The sequence below is a fragment of the Chanodichthys erythropterus genome, chromosome 18 (genome assembly GCF_024489055.1).
Source record: "Chanodichthys erythropterus isolate Z2021 chromosome 18, ASM2448905v1, whole genome shotgun sequence".
Taxonomy (NCBI): Eukaryota; Metazoa; Chordata; class Actinopteri; order Cypriniformes; family Xenocyprididae; genus Chanodichthys; species Chanodichthys erythropterus.
In genome coordinates, this window is record NC_090238.1 from 8,223,105 (window position 1) to 8,250,000 (window position 26,896).

Consider the following 26,896-nt stretch of genomic DNA (forward strand, 5'->3'; position numbering starts at 1 on the left):
ATGTTCTTTGTCTGAGTGTCAGTAAATCAAACCAGTGACTAAACGTCAACTTGCTTTGTTTCTCTTTGTAGGATGAAAATGGTAACACTTTATAATAACGTTCAGTTCTAAGTAATTTATTAATTATTTGTTAATGATTAACAAATCATTTACAAAACATGAATATACATTTATAAATGATTGATCAGTGATATACTAATATTTTATGAATGTTTTATTAATTTAGTTATAAGTCATTTATAATTTATTTGTTAATTATGAACAAATCATTTACAAAATATGGCTTTACGTTCATAAATGATTAATAAGTGTTAACAGCTAACAACTTATAAATGTGTTGTAAGTTAATCAAATAAATCAAACAGATCATTAGTAGATGGTGTATAAGTTATTAGTTGATACATTATTTATCACTTATAATAAATTAAGTATTTATGACAAATTGTTTTAGTATCATTATCTCAGTAAACAATTGTTAATCATGAACAAACGTTGAACAAACCATTACTAAATGATCAGTATATGATTTATTGATGAAGTTGTAAGCTGGTCAGTGTTCAAAAGCACAAACATGCAGGTATGCTAAAGCACTATTTTTAAGAAGAGTAATGTATTTGTTTTGAAGTGGATAAACATTTTTAAATGCCTTACAGTCAGGTGTTTCCAGTGGATTATATTAAATACTTTCACTCATCAGCACAGACTTGTGTTCTGTGTGTGGGATGTAGTGATGAAGTCAACCTCTGAACCATTTTTACCTCCCACTGAAGCTCACATCAGGTGCACAGAGTTAAACACTCCATGTGTGACAGAGGAGACAGCTGTCTATACCCTCACCAGTCAGCACTTACACTGCAGTACACACTACAAAGTGTTCAACACCTGTTATAGATGTGTAAATGCATGAATAAATCATATACAAAGCTTTCTGCATCCCCTATTCTGAAGTGTAAACTATTCATCACTTGTAAATGTGTTATATATCATTTGTAAACCTTTCTTACCAGTTACAAATTATTTGTAAATGTATACAAGTCATTTATAACACTTTCTGCATCCCCTATTCTAAAGTGTAAACTATTCATCACTTGTAAATGTGTTACATAGCATTTGCAGATCTTCTTTATAAATTATGTACAAACTGCAATTTGTAAATTTACCATTTATTTGCCATATGCAAAGTATACCTTTCAGTTACAGGATATAAAAATATATATGAATCCCGATATTTAAATGATATATTTTATATAAAAATTATAATATTTTTATGCAAATATATTTTACTATTATATAGATATCTTTGAGCCCCTAACTCACCCCTTATACCTAAACATGACCACTTTTTAGCCACTTCACAAAAATAAAAACACAATATAGATATATGTGACTGTTATCTTAGTTGATATACTGTTGTATAAAAAGAATAATTTTAAGCTCCCTACTCCACCCTATAACCTTAAGCATAACCATTTTGACAATATACGTAGTGTAACAGGCAGATAAATGTACGTTAGTCACAATCATTTATTTAAAACATTACAAAAAGCAGTATACAGAACAGACAAAATGACGCGTGTGCTACATTACCAGCAAAATGACAGCATAATAATTAACATAAATAAACATAATTATGAGTTTTAGAATGAAATTAAAGTGTTTAATCGCTGCATGTCCATCCTCCAAAGCATCGTGCTGAATCTAACTCAACACAGCAACTAAAATTCGGCATGTCACAAACACTCTATGGTAGTTGCAAATCAAATGTGACAGCCAATAAGGAGCGAGGTTTGACGTCACTGCCGCAAACCTGTGTCGTATTGTTAGAAGCGCCAATTTTGAAAGTTATGAAATGGTGGATTGGTACGATTATTAACGTAATATAAGCATTATAAGAATCTTTTCCTCATCGTACGACTTCTGAAGACTTGAAATAAAATGCACGAAATAATGGACTACGTTTATTATCAGTTTATGGTGCATTTTCATGTTATGGTGAGGATCTTCCATGAAAAACAAAATAAAAATTAAACGATTAAGTGCTGGTTAAACAGTGGCAGAGTGTTAATTTTTATTTATTTATTTTTTAAAATAATGTAAAGTTTAGGCTTGGGTAAAGTGATGGAATACGATGGATCATGTAACAGGAAGATCTACAAATGATATGTCACACATAAGTGATGAATAGTTTACACTTTAGAATAGGGGATGCAGAAAGTGTTATAAATGACTTGTATACATATACAAATAATTTGTAACAGGAAAGAAAGGTCTGCAAATGATATATAACACATTTACAAGTGATGAATAGTTTACACTAGAATAGGGGATGCAGAAAGCCTTGTAAATGATTTATTCATGCATTTACACATCATCTATAACAGGTGTTGAACACTTTGTAGTGTGTACTGCAGAGTGAGTGCTGACTGGTGAAGGCATAGACAGCTGTCTTCTCTGACACACATGGAGTGTTTAAGTCTCTGCACCTGATGTGAGCTTCAGTGGAAGTTAAAACCGGTTCAGAGGTTGACTTCATCACTAGATCCCACACACACAACACAAATCTGTGCTGATGAGTGAAAGGATTTAACACAACCCACTGGAATCACCTGACTGTAAGGCATTTATAAATGTATACATTTAACTGAATAAATAAAACATTCATAAAATGTTAACATATCACTTGTTAATCATTTATTAACATATAGCCATGTTTTGTAAATGATTTGTTCCTAATTAAAAAAATAATTCATAAATGACTTATAACTGAATTAATAAAACATTCATAAAATATTAGTATATCACTTATAAATCATTAATAAATGTATATTCATGTTTTGAAAATTATTTGTTAATCATTAATTAATAATTCATAAATAACTTATAACTGAAAGTTATTATAAAGTGTTAAATTAAAGAAAGCTCAAAGAAAGCCCCCTTTGTAATCATTGGAGCAGCGCGCTGAAGCTGTCAATCAAACAGCGTGAGTTTATCAGTGACTGATGAGCAAAACTCCTGTTTTATTCAACAAATCTCTTAGTTAACGCGTTTTCACTGTTACTGAAGATGACAGCATTTGTTAGTGTGAAGAAATTGAGTTGCAATGACGAGATCACTGATTTCAGGCGCTCAACATTGTCTGCGATCAGCTGTAGTGTTCATCTCTGCAATCTTTCATGCCACGATCTAAATATAATGCAACACTTTTCACGATTAGTTAACCTTAGAGCTGTAATACTAAAAACGAGCTAAAAGAGAGAGTAATAGTTGGACATTTTCATATGCAAAGATGTTAGCGAATCACAGCAGAGGGCGTTTACACTGAAATCTCAAGCAGACATGCCCCTTAAATCGGAGCGTTCAAATCAGAGGCTAAAATCAGGTCAGGAAAAATGCCTTTTATCCATGAATTATGCCAATTTTGGATGTAAAAAGCATACTAACATTATAAGTGCACCCCAGGAAACATTATAAAACAACAAACCGACGCAGTTCATGACCCCTTTAAATATTTTTGAAATAAGTCTCTTTTGTTCACCAAGGCTGCATTTATTTGATCAAAAATATAGCAATCACAGTAATATTATGAAATATTATTACGATTGATTACAATAAAATGTGATCATGTATCATGATGCCAAAATTTTTAGCTTTGTAATCACAGGAATAAATAACATTTTAGAATATATTCAAAAAGAAAATGGTTCTTTGAAATTGTAATAATATTTCTCAATTTAACTGTTTTAATGTGTTTTAATAAAATAACTGCAGTGAGCAGAAGAGACTTTTCAAAAACAAAACAAACAAAAAAAAAATCTCCATGATTTCAAACTTTTGAACGGTAATGTATGTTGTATTATGTGAGAAATATGGGCTGTGAGTGTTTTCAAGATGACTTTAAAGGAATATTTTGTATGCTAATTTCCACATAAAATAATGCTACTGACAAAAGAATTGTGTTTACAGTACATGCACTAATAATGCATTAATAGTGTCAGTGCTGTGAATAAGGGTTTGTTTCACAAATATAATTGTAGCATTTCAAAACTACAGGACTATCTCCAATCTTCTAGCTCATGTCATGACCAAACAAAAAAGGAAAAACTGTTTCTTCCACTAAGATTGGACTTGGGACATAACTACACTATATTGCCAAAAGTTTTGGGACACCTGCCTTTATGTGCACATGAACTTTAATGACATCCCATTCTTCATCCATAAGGTTTAATATGGAGTTGGCCCACCCTTTGAAGCTATAACAGTTTCAACTATTCTGGGAAGGCTTTCCACAAGGTTTAGGAGTGTGTTTATGGAAATTTTTAAACCATTCTACTAGAAGTGCATTTGTGAGGTCAGGCAGTGATGTTGGCGAGAAGGCCTGGCTTGCAGTCTCCGCTCTAATTCATCCCAAAGGTGTTCTATCGGGTTGAGGTCAGGATTCTGTGCAGGCCAGTCAAGTTCCTCCACACCAAACCCACTCATCCATGTCTTTATGGACCTTGCTTTGTGCACTGGTGCACAGTCAGGCCATTCCCAAACTGTTCCCACAAAGTTGGGAGCATGAAATTGTCCAAAATGTTCCAAAAGAGTTCCTTTCACTGCCCAACCCCTGAAAAAACAACCCCACACCATAACCCCCCCTCAACCAAACTTTACACTTGGCACAATGCATTTAGGCAAGTACTGTTCTCCTGGCAACTGCTAAACTCAGACTCGTTCATCGGATTGCCAGACAAAGAAGCGCGATTCGTCACTCCAGAGAACACGTTTCCACTGCATCCGATGCTTTGCATTGCACTTGGTGATGTAAGGCTTGAATGCAGCTGCTCGGCCATGGAAACCCATTCCATGAAGCTCTCTACACACTGTTCTTGAGCTAATCTGAAGGCCACACGAAGTTTGGAGGTCTGTAGCTATTGACTCTGCAGAAAGTTGGCGACTTCGCACTGTGCGCCTCAGCATGAGCTGACCCCGCTCTATGATTTTTCGTGGCCTACCACTTCATGGCTGAGTTGCTGTTGTTCCCAATTGCTTCTACTTTGTTATGACACCACTAACAGTTGACTGTGGAATATTTAGTAGTGAGGAAATTTTCACGAATGGACTTATTGCACAGGTGGCAACCTATCACGGTACCACACCTGAATTCACTGAGCTCCTAAGAGTGACCCATTCTTCCACAGATGTTTGTAGAAGCAGTCTGCATGCCTAAGTGCTTGATTTTATACACCTGTGGCCATGGAACTGATTGGAACACCTTAATTCAATGATTTGAAGGGGTGTCCCAATACTTTTGGCAATATAGTGTACCTGTTAAGTGATGATTTATCGAGCCAGATCTGCTTCAAAAATAATACATTTACAAAACACAATTGATAAATGCACAGCACAATTCACATTTAGAAAATACTATTCGTAAATTCAAAACACAATTGATAAATACACAAGTAAAAGCATAAATATTTCCCCAAATGCTCACACAAATGTATCTTACCTAAATAAATTTCAAGAAGCTCAATGCTATGCTTTTAATGTGCACTGTTCCATGATTGGGTCCATTAGGTAAAGACATTTTAATGGGTACTCTTTTTTTTTTTTGGCACCTGATTACAATTTCTACAAAATCACATTATGATTTATATCGTGCAACAATGCACAGTGCAAGCGCAGCGTTGAGCTTCTTGAGTCTATTCAGTAAGGAGCATTTAGATTGGTGGATTAAATGCTAACCGTGATTGGCTAAACAAAACATCCTCCAAAAAAAAAAAAAAAAAAATTATGAATCTTAACATGTCAGGAAGGTCTCAAAAATACCGCACACAAATTCAAAGCAGTCTACGCTCATGTGACGATTTGCAAATGCGGATTCAACGATCCATAAATACATGTAACATCATTCATAAATGTGTAATGGAAATTAATTCAAGAACTTATATATACATATTTGTGTAAACATTTTAAGTTTAGGTAAGATGCATTTGTGTGAGCATTTTAGCAAATTAAAAAAAATATTTATTCTTTTACTGTATTTATGAATTGTGTTTTGAAATCACGAATCTAACAAAAATATTTTATAAATGTGAATTGTGCTGTGCATTTATGAATTTTGCTTTGTAAATACATTATTTTTGAGGCTGATCTGGCTCCATACTGACTGCATGTACAAACTCCATCCACCTAGAAAATGAAGTTCTCTAAATATTAATTTATTTTTTCCATGCTGAAAAATATGAAAAAAATTGCTGTACCTTAAAAAAAAATCCAAACAGGCTAGATGCATAGGCCACAGTAATCCAAAATGATACTAAGACTCTTACAAAAGTAAGTAAGACTCTATTGAAAGGTGTAAACACTGTGGCACTTTCAAAAAGAACAGCCCAATTGAAATGCAACAGCAAAAGGCGGATCAAAACTGATTTCCATTACTGAACGAGTATAATGAATGAAGAGAATGTTAAAACCCTGCAGTCTACGATGAACTGGGCCGTTCGGCATGATAATCTCAGCACAGCTTGTCTTAAGTACACACAGGAGAAATTTACCCACTGGCTAAAGCTCAGTAATAAGAGGCGCAGGTGCGCTGATGGCCGCTGTTGACGCTTGCTTTGGCAGCTCTGTGACAGCGCTGTGGCTCTATTCCAGACGCTCCGCTCAACAGCGCTGGAGTAGATGCTCTGTCATACAACATCAGGACAGATTTCTATCCAGCATGCTGCTTCTATATCTGTGCACTGCATTATTATAAAACCAAGCTGATTGGTCAACACAACATACCAGATATTCTAAAAATCTACTATTATAACATGCAAAACAGCTCAGGAGGTACTATATATCACTGCACAGCACACAAAGACAAGGTGCTAACATTAGTTGACAAGTCAGGACTTGATCTTTGAAATTAGCTTAAATAAGACCAATTATGCTCTTTTACATTTTCAACTCAATTTATTATGTAATATTGCTGTTTGAGCATGAAAAAGTACCAAAGCACTAAGTCACTCCAAAGGAAGTTATTCTCTTCTCGCATTGTTTCTTAACTCCCTGATTGAAGTCTTGAGTTTTTTTTCCGGGAAGTTACACATCACAATTGTTGTGAACACCAGTCAAGATGGCTTTCTAGGGACCAGTTTATGACAGGGCCCCTCTCTAACTGCCAGTGTGTAGGAAGATGTGCCACACCGTGATTGGATCTTTGGTGAATGAACATTAATAAATGTTCAGCAACATCAGATAAGATGTTGGGACAACTACCAGACACCTCTTCCAGAACAGGAAGGGGGACCTTCTGCACCCACCAAAACCAAGGAGAAGACTTCTCATTGGACGACACATTGACTCTAGCCATTAAACTCATTCCTAAGGTTTAGGCGAGGACTGCCATAAAAATTCTTTCAGGACCTCCTGGATGGAGCAGCAGAGACTGAAATAAAGAGAGGCCACAGGGATCTATCTAAATCCATGCATACCTATGTTTGGAGGCCTTAATTTGATCTAAACTGCATCACATACATTCTATCTTCATGCAAAAGCACATTTTATGTTAATGGTTACTGACTGCTAAACCAACAGGTCATGGGACAGACCTGTTAAGAGATAAACAAATGCATGGACGATGATTTAACCATTTCATATTATGTTTGGTGTCTATCTGCTCCCTACGATGCCTTTAATAATTTGAAAGAGGTTTGGTAAAGAAATAATGCATGGGTAAAAGGTTAAAGACACTATTTTAACACTGTACTTTATGCTATGCAAATGAGTTCCACACTAGGGTGGGCAACAACGGGGCTGCTTCAGATAACAGTAGCCAATCACACTTCAGAATCGGCAAGGCGCCACATTTCAATCTCCTCCTCATCAGAAAGGGATAAATATGTCCCCCGGGTAGACACATCCTTGTTCTGCGTTTCCAACTCAACGGGGAAGGAGACATTAACAGACACTCCACGTCCTGAGTTTCTGACCTGACGAGGAAAGAAACTACAAGACGGTTAAGGTGAAGCTTTTGCGAGCAAAACCTTTTTCATTGCTTCCAGCTGCACTCTAGCTGCAAAAGGGCCCCAGCGTTGAGGGACCTCATCTGACCCTTACGGCTCCTACAGTAGCGCAGCACAGTCCGCAAAGGACCTCTGCATCAGCAGACATTACTTGTACCACACGGCTCCTCAGCGATGCAGCCAGCCTGCAAAGGAACCTGTGAAGATTCATCTGACCCAGCTGCCCAGTCCATCCTAAGGACCCTCTTGGCGCAACCGAAGTTCAGCATCCTCCAGCCCAGCGTGGCACGACTACTGGATCGCAACTACGCGCCCTCCCACTGCACGCAGCCTGCATCATCAGTGAAAGACGTCTCTGCTACCGGATTGATCACCCGACTGTGTGGAACGTAAATATAAACTTACCAAACCTCTTTTCTAGAGACCTTGGCATTAGTTTATACACGCAGCATATGTTATTCTAACCTGTTTAGATAACAGTTACTTGAGGTCAGCTTGTTACAAATAATAGGGATATTATTTGTTGAATGATAAATAAGCAATTATTTATCACCATTTTACCAGAGCCATTAGGTGGCTTCCATAAGAAGCATTCCCATACAATTCTCTTCCATTCTACATTCAGTTCAACAGCATTGCATTTATCCATTCTGTGTTCACTTCATTTATGTGTTTCTTTGCTTTAATTCAGTATTCTCCTTTGATTATTATTTTACTATCTTTTAGAAGTGCATATTCATTATTTCATTATTAATCATTGTGGTATTTACTCTTGCATGTTTATTGTTAATAAATTTCATTGATTTTATTATAACTGTGTCTTCCTTGTGTTGATGATCAAAGATTCTACTAGTTGACCGAACTCTCACAAATCCTTCAGATAAATCAGTTGATCAACATTTTATATTAATTCTGAATTATTGAACAGCTCTTTTGGAGCGTTCATAAATTGTTAAGATAGTATTCTTAACTGGTGCCCCGTATTACAAAAGGAGGAAGGGGTCATCTGATACGCTTATAACCACACCTTAAGTGACACATGATCAAAAATCACTACGTCACCGGTGGAGTAAAAAATCACTACACAATATTCCTAATTTAAATAATTCCCGCCAAAGGAATTTGGAAAATAAAAGGGCAAGGCCTGGTTCAAGTTGTGTTAGTAGTGTGTTGAAATTCGCAGTTCATGGTTTGAACCATGGTTTGAACGCAGTTCATGGTTTCGCAGTTCACGCCCCTTGCGTGACATTGCCGAAACACGCTCAAAGCGACTGACCAGTTACAACACACTGATCTGGCCGACTAATCAGAGCACATTGTGCTTTTTCAGAAGGATGGGCTTCATAGAGACACAGCATTGCCAGAGACTGACTTATTATAGGGAAATACAAGGGTCCGTGGCTAAAAAAAGGGAAAGTGACATGTGAAGGTAACCCATACAAGAAATCTGTCCACCACATTCATCCCATGCAAGTTAGTGCCCACACCTTAGGAGTAGTGAGTAGTGAACACACACACTGCAAACCGTGGAGACACACACCAGGAGCAGTGGGCAGAAATTTTGTTGTGGCATCCGGGGAGCGATTGGGGGTTAGGTGCCTTGCTCAAGGGCACCTCAGTCATTTCCTGCCAGTATTGAGACTCGAACCTGCAGCCTTCGGGTTACTAATCTGACTCATTAACCTTTATGCAACGACTGCTCTACCACTGGAAAAAGCGTAATGGGTAACTTTAATCACATGGGCCTCGATAACCAATCACATCACAGCCTTGGTGTCATTGAATTTCGTTCAGAGTTGTGCGACAGTTAATCACTGTTAGCAGATAGCATGTGCCGTAAACTGAATGATAACTGTCATACAATTGTCCATAACTTCTATAATACAACATTTTTCCTGGTGTAAACTCTAAAAATAGATCAATCCAAAATGAATGTTTAAGAGCAAACATGTTGAAATGTATTACATGATTTATTATATGATAAGCTATTTCCTCACAAAAGCGGATTATTCAGTGTAGTGAAGCCTCTCTTTCATTGACATCCATTAATTAAAAAAAAAAAAAAAAAAAAAAAAAAACGGCCACAGCGCTAGCAGGTGTTAAGAATTTTCAGGCTAGGGTTGCAGGTTTTGACATTACTGACAGACTGGGAAGAGAGGTACTGCAACAATTTCAGATATGTGAAAAAAGTATTTCTTTTAAAACATTCAAGCATGAAAACGTCTCGGTTACGTATGTAACCCTCGTTCCCTGAAGGAGGGAACGGAGACGTACGTCAGTAGTGACCGACGAATTGGGATATCGCTAGAGAGCCCCTATCAGCTTCGAGAGAACTAAAACAAGCCAATGGAATTGGCGTGCGATATTTGCATAATGCGCACCTCCCCTAACAGGTGGATATAAAAAGGGGGGCAGATGCAATCGCACTCTGTTTTTCGCTGAGGAGACAACCGGTGTCCGCACTGCAGCGAGGGTACAGAAACTGTGGCGACGGGACGTACGTCTCCGTTCCCTCCTTCAGGGAACGAGGGTTACATACGTTAACGAGACGTTCCCCTTTCAGTCGGTCACGTTCGACGTACGTCAGTAGTGACCGACGAATTGGGATCCCAACTAAAACGCCACAGTTACGAAACCCCTTCCAGTGCCCAGCGCAGGCTCTAGCCGCCCGTCGCACCAAGGGGACGGAGAAGGGCGAGCTTACGCCGGGAAGTCTACTGCTGTTCCGATATACCCACTAAGTAAACTAGACTACACTGGGGAAGCGAACCCGTAAGGAACGCTGCGGAACCACTACCTACCCAGAGGGGAAGGAATTTACATGGAAAACATATGGACTGGCCCGCAGGGCAGAACGCATATGAGTCCCTGGGATGGCTCCACCTGAGTAGGGGGAGACTCATCTGACAGGAGAAAGCAGAAGCTTTGCTAAGGGAAAGACACGGGCTCACCGTAGGGAGTAACCGTGGACAATACACATATGGAATCACTCACGTAGAGGGATTGCAACATATGGAACCCAACCAACAGACAACATCGAAGATGGATGTTGGTCTGGCATCAGACACTCCGCAATGCCCGAGCCGAAGGTGGAGGTGGAGGAACTCGACAGGGTTCACCGAACGGGGAACACGACTGGAGTCAACAGATGCACATATCCTGCCCAGGGGGCGGGAGTGGCATTGCAAGCCGACACGAGCACAGGTTCAACGCGTCTACCGGCTGGTGGAAGCGAGTACACGGGAAGAACCAGCTTACACGTAAGCTAAAAACCCTAGCAAACGTGTTGGGTGTCGCCCAGCCCACAGCTCTACAATCTGTCAGCGAGGCGCCATGAGCCAGCGCCCAGGAAGAGGCCACTCAGGTGGAGTGGGCTCTCAACCCGAACGGGCAAGGCATGCCCTGGGAACATAAGCCAGGGCGATGGCATCCACTAACCAGTGGGCCATCCTCTGCTTGGAGACAGCCTTTCCCTTCTGCTGGTCTCCGTAACAGACAAAGAGCTGATCTGAGGTCCTAAGCTTCAAGTTCTATCCACGTAAACACGCAGGGCGTGAACTGGAAAGAGCGAAGCTAGGGCTGGGTCTGCCTCCTCCGAAGGCAGCGCTTGCAGGTTCACTACCTGATCTCTGAAGGGAGTGGTAGGAACCTTGGGCACATATCCAGGCCGGGGTCTCAGGAAGACGTGAGAATCCCCAGGCCCAAATTCCAGGCACGATTCGTCGACCGAAAATGCGTGCAGGTCCCCTACCCTCTAACATGAGGCCAATACAACCAGGAGGACGGTCTAAGAGACAGTACTTTTAACTCGATTAATTGCAAAGGCTCAAGGGAAGACGCCGAAGTTAGCTAAGAACTAAGGTGAGATCCCTAGAGGGTAAGGAGGGTGGGCAAGGAGGAATCAGTCCCCTCGCCCCCCTCAGGAACCTGATGGTCAGACCGTGTTTCCCCAGGGCTTGCCATCAACTGCATGGAGATGTGCAGCGAAGCGGCAACATACACCTTGAGGGTGGAGGGAGACAGCCTTCGCTCCAAGCCCTCTTGCAGGAAGGAAAGCACAGATCTGACCGAGCATGATCGGGGGTCCTCTCGTCTTGCGAGAGGAGCACCATTCAACGAATAGGTTCGACTTCAACGCATAGAGGCTCCTCGTGAAGGAGCTCTAGCGGAAGTGATGGTGTCTACGACCGCCTGCGGGAGATCACCCAGAACCTCCGCATCCCGTCCAGGGACCACACGTGGAGGTTCCACAGGTCAGGACGCGGGTGCCATAGGAAGCCCCATCTCTGAGTCAGGAGGTCCTTCCTCAGAGGAATCGGCCAAGGAGGGGCTGTCGTGAGGAGCATTAGGTCCGAAACCCGGGTCCGAGTGACCAATATGGAGTCACTAACAAGACCTGCTCCTCATCCTCCCTGACCTAGCACAGGAGCTGTGCGAGAAGGCTCACTGGGGGAAAAACGCATATTGCGTAGGCCCCGGGGCCAGCTGAGTGCCAGGGTATCCGTGCCGAGCGACTCGCCGGTCAGGGAAAACCACTGGCCGAGGGCAGTTCCTGGGGAGGCAACAGGACTACCTGGGCCTCGCCGAAGTAGTGCCAGATCAGCTGGACCGCCTGGGGATGGAGCCGCCACTTGCCCGCAAGTGGAGGCTGCCGTAAGAGCTCGTAGGCTGCACGGTTAAGCACACCTGGGACATGAGTGGCCTGAAGCGACCTCAGATGCTTCTGACTCCATAGCAAGAGATGGCAGGCGAGTTGCGATATGCGACGGGAGCGTAGACCAGCCTGATGGTTGATGTACGCAACGGCCGCCGTGCTTGTCCGAGCGGACCAGTACATGCTTGTCTGACAGCAGCTCCTTGAAGCGGCCCAGTGCAAGACATACTGCTAGCAACTCGAGGCAATTGATATGCCAATGCAGTCGAGGCCCCGTCCAAGACCCGAACCGCATGCCCGTTGTACATGGCCCCCATCCGGTGGTAGAGGCATCTGTGTGGACCACAGCGTCCAAGGGGTACTCCCGCCCGCAGGAACAAAGGGTCCGAGCACCGGATGAGGGTAGGGCGGCAGCTCCGTGTCACGAGGACACTGAGCGTGCTGCGCTGCCATGGCCATCTCGGGACCCAGTCGCGGAGCCGGTGTTGAAGCGGCCTCATATGGAGCAACCTGAGCGGCGAAACGCGGCTGCAGACGCCACATGCCCCAGGAGCCTCTGAAGTCTTTCATTGGGGCCGCCCTCCTGCGCTTGAGCGAACTCAGGCAGTTCAACACCGACTGGACGCGCTCCTCAGAGAGGCGCACAATCCAGGCGACCGAGTCTAGCTCGAGACTGAGAAAAGAGATCCTCTGCCCGGGGGCGAGTTTGCTCTTGTCCCAGCTGACCCAAAGACCCAACAGGCTGAGGTGAGCTAAACCATCTCCCTGTGTACGCACAACTGCTTCGCGAGCTGGCCAGGAACAACCAGTCGTCGAGGCAGTCGAGAATGCGAACGCCCTGTTCCTTGAGGGGAACAATGGCCACCTCCGCAACCGTGTAAGGCGTGGAGCGACAGGGCCAGCCCGAAGGGTAGGAGTTTGTACTGACATGCTCGACCCGAGCGCAGAATCGAGACATGAAAGTATGCATCCTTCAGGTCGAATGCTGCAAACCAAACCCCGGGGACGGACGCACTCGAAAATGCGCTTCTGCATGAGCACCTTAAACGGCAGCCTGAAGGTACCGGTTCAAGACGCGCAGATCCAGGATTGGCCATAGCCCACCGCCCTTTAGGGTACAATGAAGTAGGGCTGAACCTGACTTCAAATCGGCTGGAGGGACCGGCTCGATTGTATCCCTCGCCAGGAGGACAGCAATCTCCACTCGGAGAACAGGTGCAATGTCCAACGACACCTAAGTGAAGTGGAAACCCCTGGACGCCGGAGGACACCGGGCGAAATGAATCGCATAGCCGAGTCTGATAGTACGCATGAGCCAGCGGAACGGGCTGGGGGCACTAACCAGGCCTCCAGACACCGAGCCAGCAGAACCAAACGCACCACAGACGTACCGGGGGTGGGGCAGCGAACCAGAGTACGGGGACCCGACTCGGGCGGCGTGGTAGCGGCCCAGAGTGTGATCAGACTCTGCGAGGTAGCAGTGCGTATGGGAGACGGCACACGGGGCGCGGCCTGCACCAACACACTGACACCTGCTGGCGAGGTGAGAGGGGGCTGGGAGTAGCAACGCGGGGCGCTGCACATCGCCAGCCACACTCTTGGGACGTAGAGGATCGGAAAACAGTTCTAGTGGGTACCACTGGACTCCGGAGAGCCAGCGGCGGAACAGACCAATTCTCCACCCGGCCCTCCTCCGGGGAGAAAGAACCGTTTACGTCAGCTCCAGGTCGCCATATCTCCAGGACCGTCTCCCGCTAGTCAGGTGACTGCGGGTTGAGCGGGCTGGGTTCAAGGCCAGTTTGTGAGATGAGCGCATCGAGAAAGCACACTTTGACGACGGCACATCCCAGCAAGACTCGCCAGGGGTGTTTCTGGACCACCATGGTGGACATTGTCTGGCCAGGGGCCTGCGCTTTGATTTGCATCCTGCGTAGCTCAACCCCGACTCAGAACTACCCACATGCAATGAGTGCTTTGACCTACTGCAGACTTGCCAGGGGCCAAGACTCATGCAGGGCAGAGGTGGTGTGCCCGTAGCACTGCCACCCCACCCTAGGGGGTAGTGAGAGAAAAAACTTGTAGTGCAGATTATGACCCTCTTGGCGTTCCATTTTCTTTATTAACGCCAAAAAAGGCCACAAACTGCCAAGTTTTTTCATGCACATCCGGGCTAAGCCAGGGGGCGCGGCAAGGCGAGTACGCGTCGCACAACACCCCCGGGGGCCCGGGAAAGCATGGTTGCCAAGTCTGAATCCGATTCAGCATGAGCACGCCACAACCGTGGGACGCTCAGCCTCATCTTCATGTTCAGAGCCCAACAATACTCTCTCCAATGTAGCAGTCGACATCTGATCCTCTGCTGGAGCCCTGACTAAGATGTTAGGTCCTCCATATTTATTTTAAGGAGGACCAGCAACACATGCAGAAGCTACCAGCCATGTTGGACAGTGAACGTGGCCGCCCAACTGGACGACACACGGCACCCTGGGCACCGACGTGGCCATGTATCTAAACATGATCCACCCACGAACATAGTCACAACATGTTTGCGATGCACTAGAGGAGTGGGGGGCCCACGGAGAATGAGTCGGCGGGTATTGCCCCACTGTGATCCTCTGGTCACCCAGGCTTATTAACCAAAGTAGCACTTTTCTGATTCAGAAAAATAACTAGATCGGGGAATAAGTGAGGGGACTCCACCTCATTAAAAGGCAGCCGAGTCTCGACCGTGCATCTAGAGCGCCAGACAGCGCGCAGGGTTGCCGTGGCAACGCGCGCTGTCAGCCGGCAATTCGACGGCACACGGCGCGCTGAGCGCTCAAGCCCTTACGAGAAAGGCGAGCAAACAACGCGCCGACGTGGACATATTTCCATAAGAAAATATGACCACCCACAAACACAGTCTCAGCACGCTAAGCAGACATGAGAGAAAGTGATCGTGGCCGTCAGAGAGGATAGGAAACGACCGCCTCCAGAAACGCACAGACAGAATGACATCTTGAAAAAGACGCAGTGTCTGTCTGTGAAGCTCTTTTAGAAGGGGAAACTTCAGCTCTTTTGTGTCGAGACACACAGGGAGCGTCACGACGTGTTTAGAAAAACACAGGAGGAACCAGACCAAATCGCAGACCAACCAGTGGAATTACAGCGGAACGCTGGGAAAACATTGGATGTTTCCACCCGGCTCACTCCAACTCGCGACCTCGCTGCAGGCGTCGTCACACCAACACAAGCGCCGAAACTTCTTCAGAGGCTTGAAGTTCAAACAGCCGCAGGACACCAGGTAGGCTCCGAAGCGAAAGACAGAGTGCGATTGCATCTGCCCCCCTTTTTATATCCACCTGTTAGGGGAGGTGCGCATTATGCAAATATCGCACGCCAATTCCATTGGCTTGTTTTAGTTCTCTCGAAGCTGATAGGGGCTCTCTAGCGATATCCCAATTCGTCGGTCACTACTGACGTACGTCGAACGTGACCGACTGAAAGGGAACTTATTATAGTAAACCCCAAAATCAAGACATTGTAAAAAGGTTTAATAGGTCCTCTTTAAATTAATAACATGTTGAAATTTTAAACTTTTATTATATGGTAACCGTTTTACCACATCTGCCCATTCATGCAGGACTCCTTTCACAATGTAGCATGATCTTTTGTACTTTAATGCTTAAAAATAAAGCTGAAAGGTTTAGCTCTTAAATATGGGTGGATGAACCAGGCTCAAATTAATAATTAAAATAAATTAGATTCTATATTTTATTTTGCCAATATACTTGGCCATGCATCCTACAGGATAAGCATATTAAATATTTATCTGGCAGAAAAAAAAAAATAATAATAATTATTGCAATTATTATTAATTAATAATTGTTATTATATAGCTGTTATTAAAAAGTCATTCCAGGATGTGTACTATGTGTACTTTTTTTTTTTCTTACTATGATTAAAATGGGTTTTAAAATGGGTTCTCTACTTTATTGGCAACACACTTTAACTGTGTCAAAATAAGTAATGCATGGCTGTGAGTATCTTGTCGCTTTTATTTAATAAAGCTCAACAGGTTCCTAGCTTAGTGAGCTGACTAACTAGACAACATTTTCTCTTATCTAAAGATTTTCTCTTATCTTCTCTTATACAGAATGCAATATGACAAGCGAGATGTGCTTTACAAATGTGCATAATAGTGGTTCAACGGATCACAAAACTCACGGTTCGGATCATATCACAGTTCTTAAGTCACGGATTGGATCATTTTTTAGATCAGCACAAAACAAATAATAATAATTGGGGGGTGGGCAGTAACTTTGCATTTATTGCTTAGCCCACTTTAACTACTCTGATACCACAGCAGAAACTACTTCCCTAACTAATACATTTTTAAAGGCAAGTGAACAGACTGTAAAGAGAACAAATACTGTACACCAATTACAAGCATAGATAAATACAACATAAAAGTTACAAATAAAGTATAAAGTCTAACTGTAGTATTGATTTTCGTGTACAGAAATGTAATAATTAAATGTAAAATGACACTGTTCACTGTATAAATTTAATACAGATTAATCTTTGTTAAAGCTGTGTTTTGTTGTTTGATTTACATGACAGACAACAGCAGGTATTTATAGGTTGACATAACCGAATGTGTTTATGAGAATACTTACCGAGAGGGGTATTTTGACATAATGCGTGTATGCATCCATCTAAGCATTGTATGTGCGTCTGTGCACACGGATAACAGCGTGGCGTGCGATACCGAATTAAGACCTCTTTTGCCTTTTCTAGCGCTGGAATGGTTTTATATCTATTTAATGTGTAAACTAGCAAGACAAAACACATGCAAATGATAATCTTTCACTCTATTGCGGTTAAACTTGATCCGCAAATCACATGTGTGCCAAACCGTGGGGCTTGGTCTGTATGGATCACGGATCAACAACTATCCGTTTAACCACTAGTGCGTAAATAAGGAAATAAATCTAAACTTCATTACTTACATACAATAAACCAGAGTGGTTTGTTCACATACCATTCACCTAATATAATATTGTACTCCTAAAACGTGGCATTTTTTCCTGTCTGTTGGCAGTATTTTTCTGATTTATGTAGTGATAAAAAGAGATATCCAAAATCCCCTCTGTAAAACCCTTTAACTATGATATGTCAATAAAATAAAGACCGGCAGTGTTCAGATTTCTGTTCTGAAATGTATGCAAATTAGTGCATATTTAAAGGTTCTCTAAAGCCGAGTTCAGACTGCACGATTTTAGGCCCGATTTTGGCTCGCCGACAGGTTTTGAGAAATCGCAGACAAATGCCCGAAATCACAGGCAAATCGGTGCTCGTTCACGCGAGTGACAATCACGCAGTGTGAATGAGCAAAGACGCGATCTGAGAGAATCGCCGACGAGTCGCCGACACCCGTGAGATATTTGGCATGCTAAATATCTGGACCTGTCGGCGATTCAAAATCCTGCTGTGTGAAAAGTGTTCTGACTGAAAACTACATCGGCGATGACTGACAGCCAATGAGAGAGCAAGATCCAGAGCAGCGGGGAGTTCGGGGAGGAGTTATAGACCACAACATCAGCAAGCATGGCTTCATTCACATAAACATTACAATTCTATCAAACAGAAACAAAGCACAAACATTTGCTTGACCATCCGCAACAGCAGCACATTGAAAAGTTATTTATTTACCTCCAACTGTCATTGCAGAACACACAATCCTTGTACTTTGCGTCTCCCCAAACATTTCCTCCATATTCTTCTTTTCTTTGTATTGTTTTCACTGCAAATCAGCGCACAGGCAATTCGTATTTCAAGCTTCATGCGGGCTACTATTTTTAATAATAATCCCACCGTGTGTCTCAATCAGCTCCCTAGTTCAGTAGTCAGGGCACTGATCAGGGTATCAGCCACATTCACTTTCATTATGTACTGATTCACTACCTAGGGAGCTAGGGAGCTGATTGAGACGCAGGGCCAGTCTCACGTGAGAACTCTGGTCTTGCGCGCGTTGTTTCCTTATCAGGTCTCGCGTGTGTTTGGTTGTGAAACGTAGTTTGCGTGCCAGACAGAGTTGTCGGCGATTCTTCCTATTGTAAAGTCATGCAATGTGAAACCTTCTGTCGCCGATCCATCGTGCAGTATGAACGCAGCAGCGACTGAATGCTGGCCAAGATAGTCATGCAGTGTGAAAAGAACAGTGACCCGACTGTTTTGAAAATCGTGCAGTCTGAACTCGGCTTAAGCGATCCTTGGTGGAGTAACTTCCTGTTGACGTTCGAGTGTTGTCAAACAAAACAGAGGCTAGCTAGACCCTCCCTCCCCCTCCCCTCCGTGCTTCCTGAAATAGTCATGAACGCGCATTTAAAATCATTCTTGTCGGTTATTGGCTGGAGCATGTTTATTATGATTTGTGGTCCAGGCTGCACCAGTTTGTTTTTATTGCCATTTTCTGAGCTTTTTTTTTTTCACGCTAATCTTAAAGAAACTATAAGCCATGCTGAACAATGTACCGGCAGACAGTCGCGGGCGGGTTCTGGGTGTCTGCATCTCTTGGCGGGCGTGTGGCAGCATGTGGTAGCGCTTGGCTTCATTCACCAGGTCCCTGCAGGCCTCTGAAGATTTGATTAGTTCCTCGTTGTCCACCACGTTCAGCAGGTAGCTGGGATGAATGAACGGAAGCCGCACCACCGCCAACAGCTCAGACACATGCTAGATACACCACAGAGAGAAACACAAGACAGAAAGAAAGAAATGAATGAGAAGTGAGAGAGATAATCAGAGTTAGCATTGTGATTTACACACCCTTAATTGTGGTCAAATCGCGGTTACGGATGGCCTCATGCCTTATTACTTTATTAATTTCCATGGGTGAAAAAAATATCTCTCTGGATAATTAAGAATTTGCAATGATACATCTAAGTAACTTGCTAGAAAAATAAACAAAGTCTTCCAATAGATGCTGTGTGAGGATGCCCATTATAACTAAAGAGGTAAAAAATAGATATTGACACATTAATTTGTGGCAAACAACCTCTGCTAACAGCATAAACAGCATAAACATCAAAACAAGTTCAAACATCAGAACATATCAGGAAGTTAAATGTTCTTTTTTAATTTTCAGATGATTTATCTTCAACACAAACACTGTCAGAAATCACGCAAATGATTTAAAGCAAAAGAAGGCAAGTTGATTTATATAGCATGTTTCATACACTCTAAAAATGTACCAACCCATCCATTTTAAATTATATATTTTTTTAAACCTAACAACTGGGTTTGTCCATAGTTAATTGAAAATGAATGAAAATGTAATAAAGAAGAAAGTTGAAATGAAATGTTATGCGTTTAAATAAATCAGGGTTTCCCACACCTTGGTTAACTTAAAATTCAAGGACCTTTCAAGGACTTTCTAGGCCCAATACCCTCAAATTCCAGGACTTGAATCCACATTAAGGCCCCGTTTGCACCAGTGCATTTATGCATGTCATTTACACTACGCCAGCATTTTCAAACCTCGAAAATGGAGACTTTTGAAAATGCTGCAGAACCCATTTTAGTTTGAAAACACAGGGGTTGCATTGCAGTATAAACGTACCAAAACGGAGACATTTGAAACCGATGACGTGGCTCTGCGTATCCTCTGCGTATCCTTGACAACCGTGTAAACAATAACATGGAGACTGAACCGCAATCTTTGCTGGATTTGTTGTAATTTTTAGCAGCCATTGTGCAGTTAAACTCAGCATTTTTTAATACTGTAGCTGCCTACATGGGCAAGAGGCAACTGTTTACAATTGAACGCGCATGCCCAGTCTGCATGAACAGTCATGTGACGTGTTTTTGGCCGACAGAGGAAGAGGTAAAATACATGGTGGAAGAGACGTTTGTCCGCACACATCCAAATACATTTCTTTTAAATGCAAAATTGATTTTGGTTCGCTAGAAATACTTTTTTATTTGCGAGACGAACGTTCTTCTGCAAAACTCAGTTCACGGGCATACGAAATGCCCTTTTGCACGCTCAAAACATGATCTTGCATGCGCAGAATTGTGGCAGAAACGTAACCCCATAGACGGAGATTGTTTCTGAAATGCTATGGAAACGGCAGTGTAAACGAGGATAGTTTTCATTTTAAAATGCCATTTTAAAACAAAAACACACTAGTGTAAATGGGGCCTTAACTCCCTCGGGTCGGCAGTCACGCCGGCGTGATCACCGCATTTTTTTTTTCTAACCAGTGTGAAAGAGACTCAAAATACTCTGTCAATGTTGCACATACAATTAAGAGTTATACACCATTTTAATCTGTGGAATATCTTATTTTATTTGTGTACACTCAGAGTAACAACAAAATGTTGTGCTTTTTGTAAAATAAAGAAAACAAACATGATGCGTGATCTCTCAGTAGTATTACCCTGGTGCTTCTGTCAAAAATGATTTATGGCTTTATTGATTGATGACTTGACAGGTGTGACCTTTTGCCCTTCCGTTTCCGGACTGTGTTTATGACAGGAAATGTGACTTATGCCCTTCCGTTTCCGGACTGTGTTTATGACAGGAAATGTGACCTATTGACCATCCGTTTCCGGACTGTTTTTATGACAGGAAGTGTGACCTATTGACCGTCCGTTTCCGGACTGTTTTTATGACAGGAAGTGTGACCTATTGACCGTCCGTTTCCGGACTGTTTTTATGACAGGAAGTGTGACCTTATGCCCTTCCGTTTCTGGACTGTTTTTATGACAGGAAGTGTGACCATCTGTTTCTGGACTGTGTTTATACAGTTGTGGTGGTTAATTTGAGGGTTGAACGTTTGAACTTTGACACGATGATATCCGCATTCCGGTACATGGCTATATAAATAATGCTCGGGATTCTGCTGAAACAGAAAAAATGCGGCGAAACATGACAGGTTTGTACTCACCTAAAAACCCTGAGCCAGAATGGTGCAAAGAGATGATGGAAAGTCTGACTTTGGCACCAAGAAAGGCGTACGGACATGTCCAATTGACAAGATTTCTCCATGACAATAAGGAGTATGTGAAAGGTGAATTTATGCTGAATAGTAACCGTGTATTCGGTTACATGTTGCATAAAGCGGGTCGGATCGTTACGCTCTACACATCTGAAAACAGAGATGAATTTATACCTTGGGAAGACCCATGCCTTGTATTACCGGATAAAGACTGGATTTTATTTTATACACGAGTCTGGAAAGATCTGAATGACTGTATAGAAGAACCTTTGTACATCGCGGAGTGGGATGGGATAACCCCGAATGTCCGCTTCCGAGTGGTCGGTGATCATTCTAATAAGAAACAGGACGAGTGCGTCTACATATTCTGTTGCAAAGACAAGACAAAACTCGGCGACCGCTCAGGAGCTGTCTCGCATATTGAACATAATGATATGTATGAGATGCAATTTTTGTTCAAATGGTGTGATCTGGCTCAGCTGAGTTCCCTTTTCTCAATCATAAACAAAATGTTCAAATGGTGTTACCTGCATGATGGGTACAACAGAATTAAAGTGCAGCTGTTCCACCCCGAGAGATGCACACGCAGTAGTACATATGCTCTGCCATCCCCTCCCATTCACTACGCCCATAAAGAGAGCGGCAAGGCAGGACCTCCCCTCAGAACATCTTTATAAGCCATGTCTCAAGACGTCGCTTCAGAGCGTGGTCGCAACAGTAGTTGTAGAGTCTCTTTCAACCGAACTCTTGACCCAACTGATGATAATGCTACTGATCATATGCTGACAGATGAACCTACGCCATCTGATGACAATAAAGGATGGCTGGATAAATTCTGCACTGAGCTTGGATATCGCAATCTGACTTTCCTAACTGGCCTCTGCGATAGTAGCCCTACATCTGCCAATAAGAATTTCGACACCACAGACGGATGCTTCCCTGCCATTGGATTCAGAATCATTAAAGTCACGATCGCAGTACTACTGCAACAACTCATCAGCGATAAGCAAAGGATGAGTGCGAAGGTTGCGCGATAAATCATCCAAGCCAGCTTCAACATTCCTGCCTGTTTGAGCCCCCCGCATTCTTCTTCGACACCCACTTTGATGAACTGACCCAAAAACTGTTCAAACCTGATCTTCGGTCCATTATAGCCTACGCCCTACAACGGCCTGGCTTAAAATCACATCCTCAACGAATTCAAGGAACAGCCGGAGCTATTCTGCATGAATTAAAAGACGAACCATTCATCACTGCAAATCTACAAGAAATCAGAGACAAGCTTCTGGACAAATCCTGTGAGAAAGTTGTGCACGACACCGTCGATCTCTGGCAAGGAGAGTGAGCAAGACCCCACCGCCGCCATGGGGGCTGTATGTAGCCAAAGGAACATCATAGATAATATGTTTAAAAGACATTACAGAAGACAAATTATTGCGTTATTGGAAAATTTGATCGATGAAGCCCTCGATACGTATGATGACCCTACTTATGAAGATGATAAGGATGATTCCTCCCGCGAAGCAAAATTCAGGAAATACTGTGAACAAATAAGGGGGTTATCTCTTTCATGGGGGGATTTGAAAAACATATGTGTTAAAGGGGGTGTACCATATTGCGATACGATACGAAATGTTCTGGAAGTGATGACTCAAAGTACCGAATGCTTTCGCATCAGTGACATCCTCTGTATCTACACGTATGTAACAGATGTTTGTGGGGATCTCCTTACAATCCATAATGTTGAATGTGATATTATCAATGATATTATTGAAACAACGACAAACTATGTCGTAGACCACGATTGGAAGTCATGTAGTGAATTTCTTTTCTGGCTAGACGGTCACTAATCTTTTTTACTTACTTACTTAGAGTATGCTGTCATTATATCATTATAGCGGTTTACTTACTGTGTAGAGTATTTCGATGCATTATGTAATCCTATTTTCAATTTATTCTTTTATTACCTATGGTATGTTGACATTATGTAATCCTATGGTATGTTATCATCATGTAATCCTATTTCATTTTATTACCTATGGCATGTTGTCATTATGTAAACTGTTTTTAATATTTTTCATTTTTAATAAAAGATTGATTCTCCCCTTTTTCATGTCTAATTTTTGCATGAGGGTTGAAACGGCAACATGTCGGAGCTCATGAAGAAAGCTTATTACACACCGTCCAACCCCGGCTCTTTAGGTGGTAAAAAGCGATTAAAAGAGTCTGTCTTAAAGGATAGTGGAGTACGTCTAACTGATAAAGAGGTTTCGGATTGGTTGGCCGGGGAGGATGCTTACACATTACACAGAGGTGCTCCTATAAAATACAAACGCAATAGAGTCATTGTGTACGGAGTGGATACCCAATTCCAAGCGGATCTCGTTGACATGTCAGCCTATTCCAAAGACAATGATAATAATAAATATCTGTTAACATGCATCTATGTATTTAGCAAGTATGCATGGGCTCGTGTGTTAAAGAATAAGAGCGGCCCCGAGGTGACTAAAGCGTTCGAGTCTATACTCCAAGATGGTCGCATACCTCAGAAAAATGCAGGCGGACCAGGGGACCGAGTTTTTTAACAAACGTTTTCATGATTTAATGAAAAAGCATAACATTAATCATTTTGCTACGGCTACTGATTTGAAAGCCAGCGTCGTTGAACGATTTAATAGAACGCTAAAAAGTCGAATGTGGCGATATTTAACAGCTACAAATTCCCGGCGTTACATAGACGTTTTACAAGATATTTTGCAGGGTTACAACACCAGTTATCATCGTAGTATTAGGATGAGACCGGTGGACGTCAACAAAGAAAATGAGGGACTGGTGTTTCAAAATCTGTACGGAGATATAAAGAAGAATGAAAAAGCAGTATTTAAATATAAAGTCGGAGACGTTGTTCGAATTTCTAAAGTGAGAGGACCATTCACCAAAGGATACGAACAGAACTACACAGAGGAATTTTTCACAATATCCTCATGAATTCCACGACATCCTCTTGTTTACAGACTGTCTGATTATGACAGTGAGATCATCGACGGTGTTTTTTATGAAAAAGAGTTACAAAAAATAATCGTGAGCAAAAACAAAGCATTTAAGATAGAAAAGATTTTAGGGGAGAAAAAACAGGGGAGATCTACACTTGTCTTAGTGAAATGGTTAGGATGGCCATCAAAATTTAATAGTTATGTAGACAAAAAAACTCTGGTGGACTTGCAATCACCTTAAAACACTTGAACGCATACAGGAATTGATCATTTGAGTAAACGGGGGTACCATGGGCGACCACGGATTCTACGGTACGCTGCCGTGCAACGCTTCTTTGTCGGTTTATCCAGAAAATCGTATCTTTAGTTACAGAACAAGGTTAGCGGGTCCTATCAACTTGAAAGGTAGATGGGAGGTTGCGCTCGTTGAAATTGAATATCCTAGAAGTTGGTACCCTCTTAATGATGACGACGGAATTTTCGCCCTAAAAACCGCCCCCGCACCAGTCCCTAAACATTTACAACCTAAAACTTCCTCTGCGCCATTTAAAGAACTATCTGGGTTTTCTGTATCAAAGAAGGTACAAATAGCCGGCGTGAATTCTTTTATATAGAACCAATTGTGTGTGTTTGTGCTAACTGAGCGGAATTTGTCCCATGAGCAAAACTTATAAAACTTAAAAGCTTATAAAATATATTTATTTATTTTATTTATTTGAACTATGTATTACTGCAAATGTGGAAACATGGAAATCCCTACATGTCTGGACATGACCACAATATCTCTTATGGTTTGATATGACTGTTTCTTCATTAGAATCTTACTTTTGTTACTTGCAACATAGAGAGAAGGTATTGACAAGATTCATTGAGCAGGCCTAGAGTAACACTTTTAGTGTGTAAACAATTTAAAAACTGTAAGATTAAAATGTTTGGTATGATTTCTGTCGTGTAAACTACAAATATGTAATGCAATAGAAAAAGAGAGTAAAAGTCTTAATAAAAACATAATAAAACAGATGGAATATCTTCAGTAGGCGTCAGAAATTAGGTGTCATTGTCAGTGTCAGGGGAGCCAGGAAGGAAGGAAGGAAGGAAGGAAGAAAGATTTAGCTTTCATCCCTCGATAATAAACCATAGGAGGTGCTATATCCACCCTAACTCACTTTTAATAGTTTGACACATTGCAAACCAATCACATCCGCAGACAGAGTTGGACCAGCCCACAGCAATACGGAAACAAACTCATTTTCAGTTTAGAAAATGGACTGCATGCATCTCAACTCAACTAGTAAATTGCCTTAAAAATACTATTTCAGCTTATTACATAAAATTATTATTTCAACTGAGTTACTTAACATCAGTACTATTTAATACAGTGTCATATAAACCCTTTCATAGGTTTCATTTATCATCATACTTTTCTTAAAGTTAAAAATCTCTTAAAGCATCAAAAATATTATTTTATCTTAATTCATAAAATAGATATTTCAACTGCATTATTTAACATCAGTACTTTATTAAGCTGGAAAACAAACTTCTCAAAGCTTTCAAAATACTTTTTTCATATAATTTCTATTTCTTTCACGTTTAAAAGAGTTTGTATCACAATGATTTTAAGGTTATTTTAAAGGATCTAGCTTCTGTTTCATCTGTTTTTGAGTGATTTTGTGTATTTCTGTGAATTATTGTATTTTGCTATATGTGCAATTAAATGTGCTGTCTGTCTTGGCCCTCTTTGTCAAAGATATTTTAAATCTCAAGAGTTTTATTTCTTGGTTAAATAAAGGTTTAATAATAATAATTTCAGTTTATGTCATCTTATTTCCTATAAACACTATTTCATATACTTTCTTTAATACTTTTTCATAGAAACAACAGCGCTTCTAATTTATTAATCTTGTTTGTATTGTTTCATTTACAGACACGTGCCGGAATGCGGATATCATTGTGTCAAAGTTCATACGTATATATACGTATGAACTTTCCCACCGCCTGTTATAAACATTCCCACACCATTTTACATCCAATACAATCGACAGATTGCCCACCACACCTGTATAAACACCCCCAACACCATTCCACTTCCTGAACATAAAAACATATGACGCTCATAAACACAATCCAGAAACAGATGGTCACACTTCCTGTCATAAAAACAGTCCGGAAACGGAAGGGCATAAGTCACATTTCCTGTCATAAACACAGTCCGGAAACGGAAAGGCATAAGTCACATTTCCTGTCATAAACACAGTCCGGAAACGGAAAGGCATC

The 26,896-nt window shown here is 41.8% G+C and overlaps 1 protein-coding gene across 1 annotated transcript in view; it reads right to left on the bottom strand.

The window, feature by feature from the left end:
* LOC137006452 (kelch-like protein 29) overlaps window positions 1-26,896 on the bottom strand; it is a 472,167-nt gene that overhangs the window by 121,153 nt on the left and 324,118 nt on the right. The window contains exon 8 of the mRNA XM_067367229.1: window positions 19,164-19,362. Coding sequence (XP_067223330.1) covers window positions 19,164-19,362 — 199 coding nt within the window. The remainder of the gene's footprint in view (window positions 1-19,163; window positions 19,363-26,896) is intronic.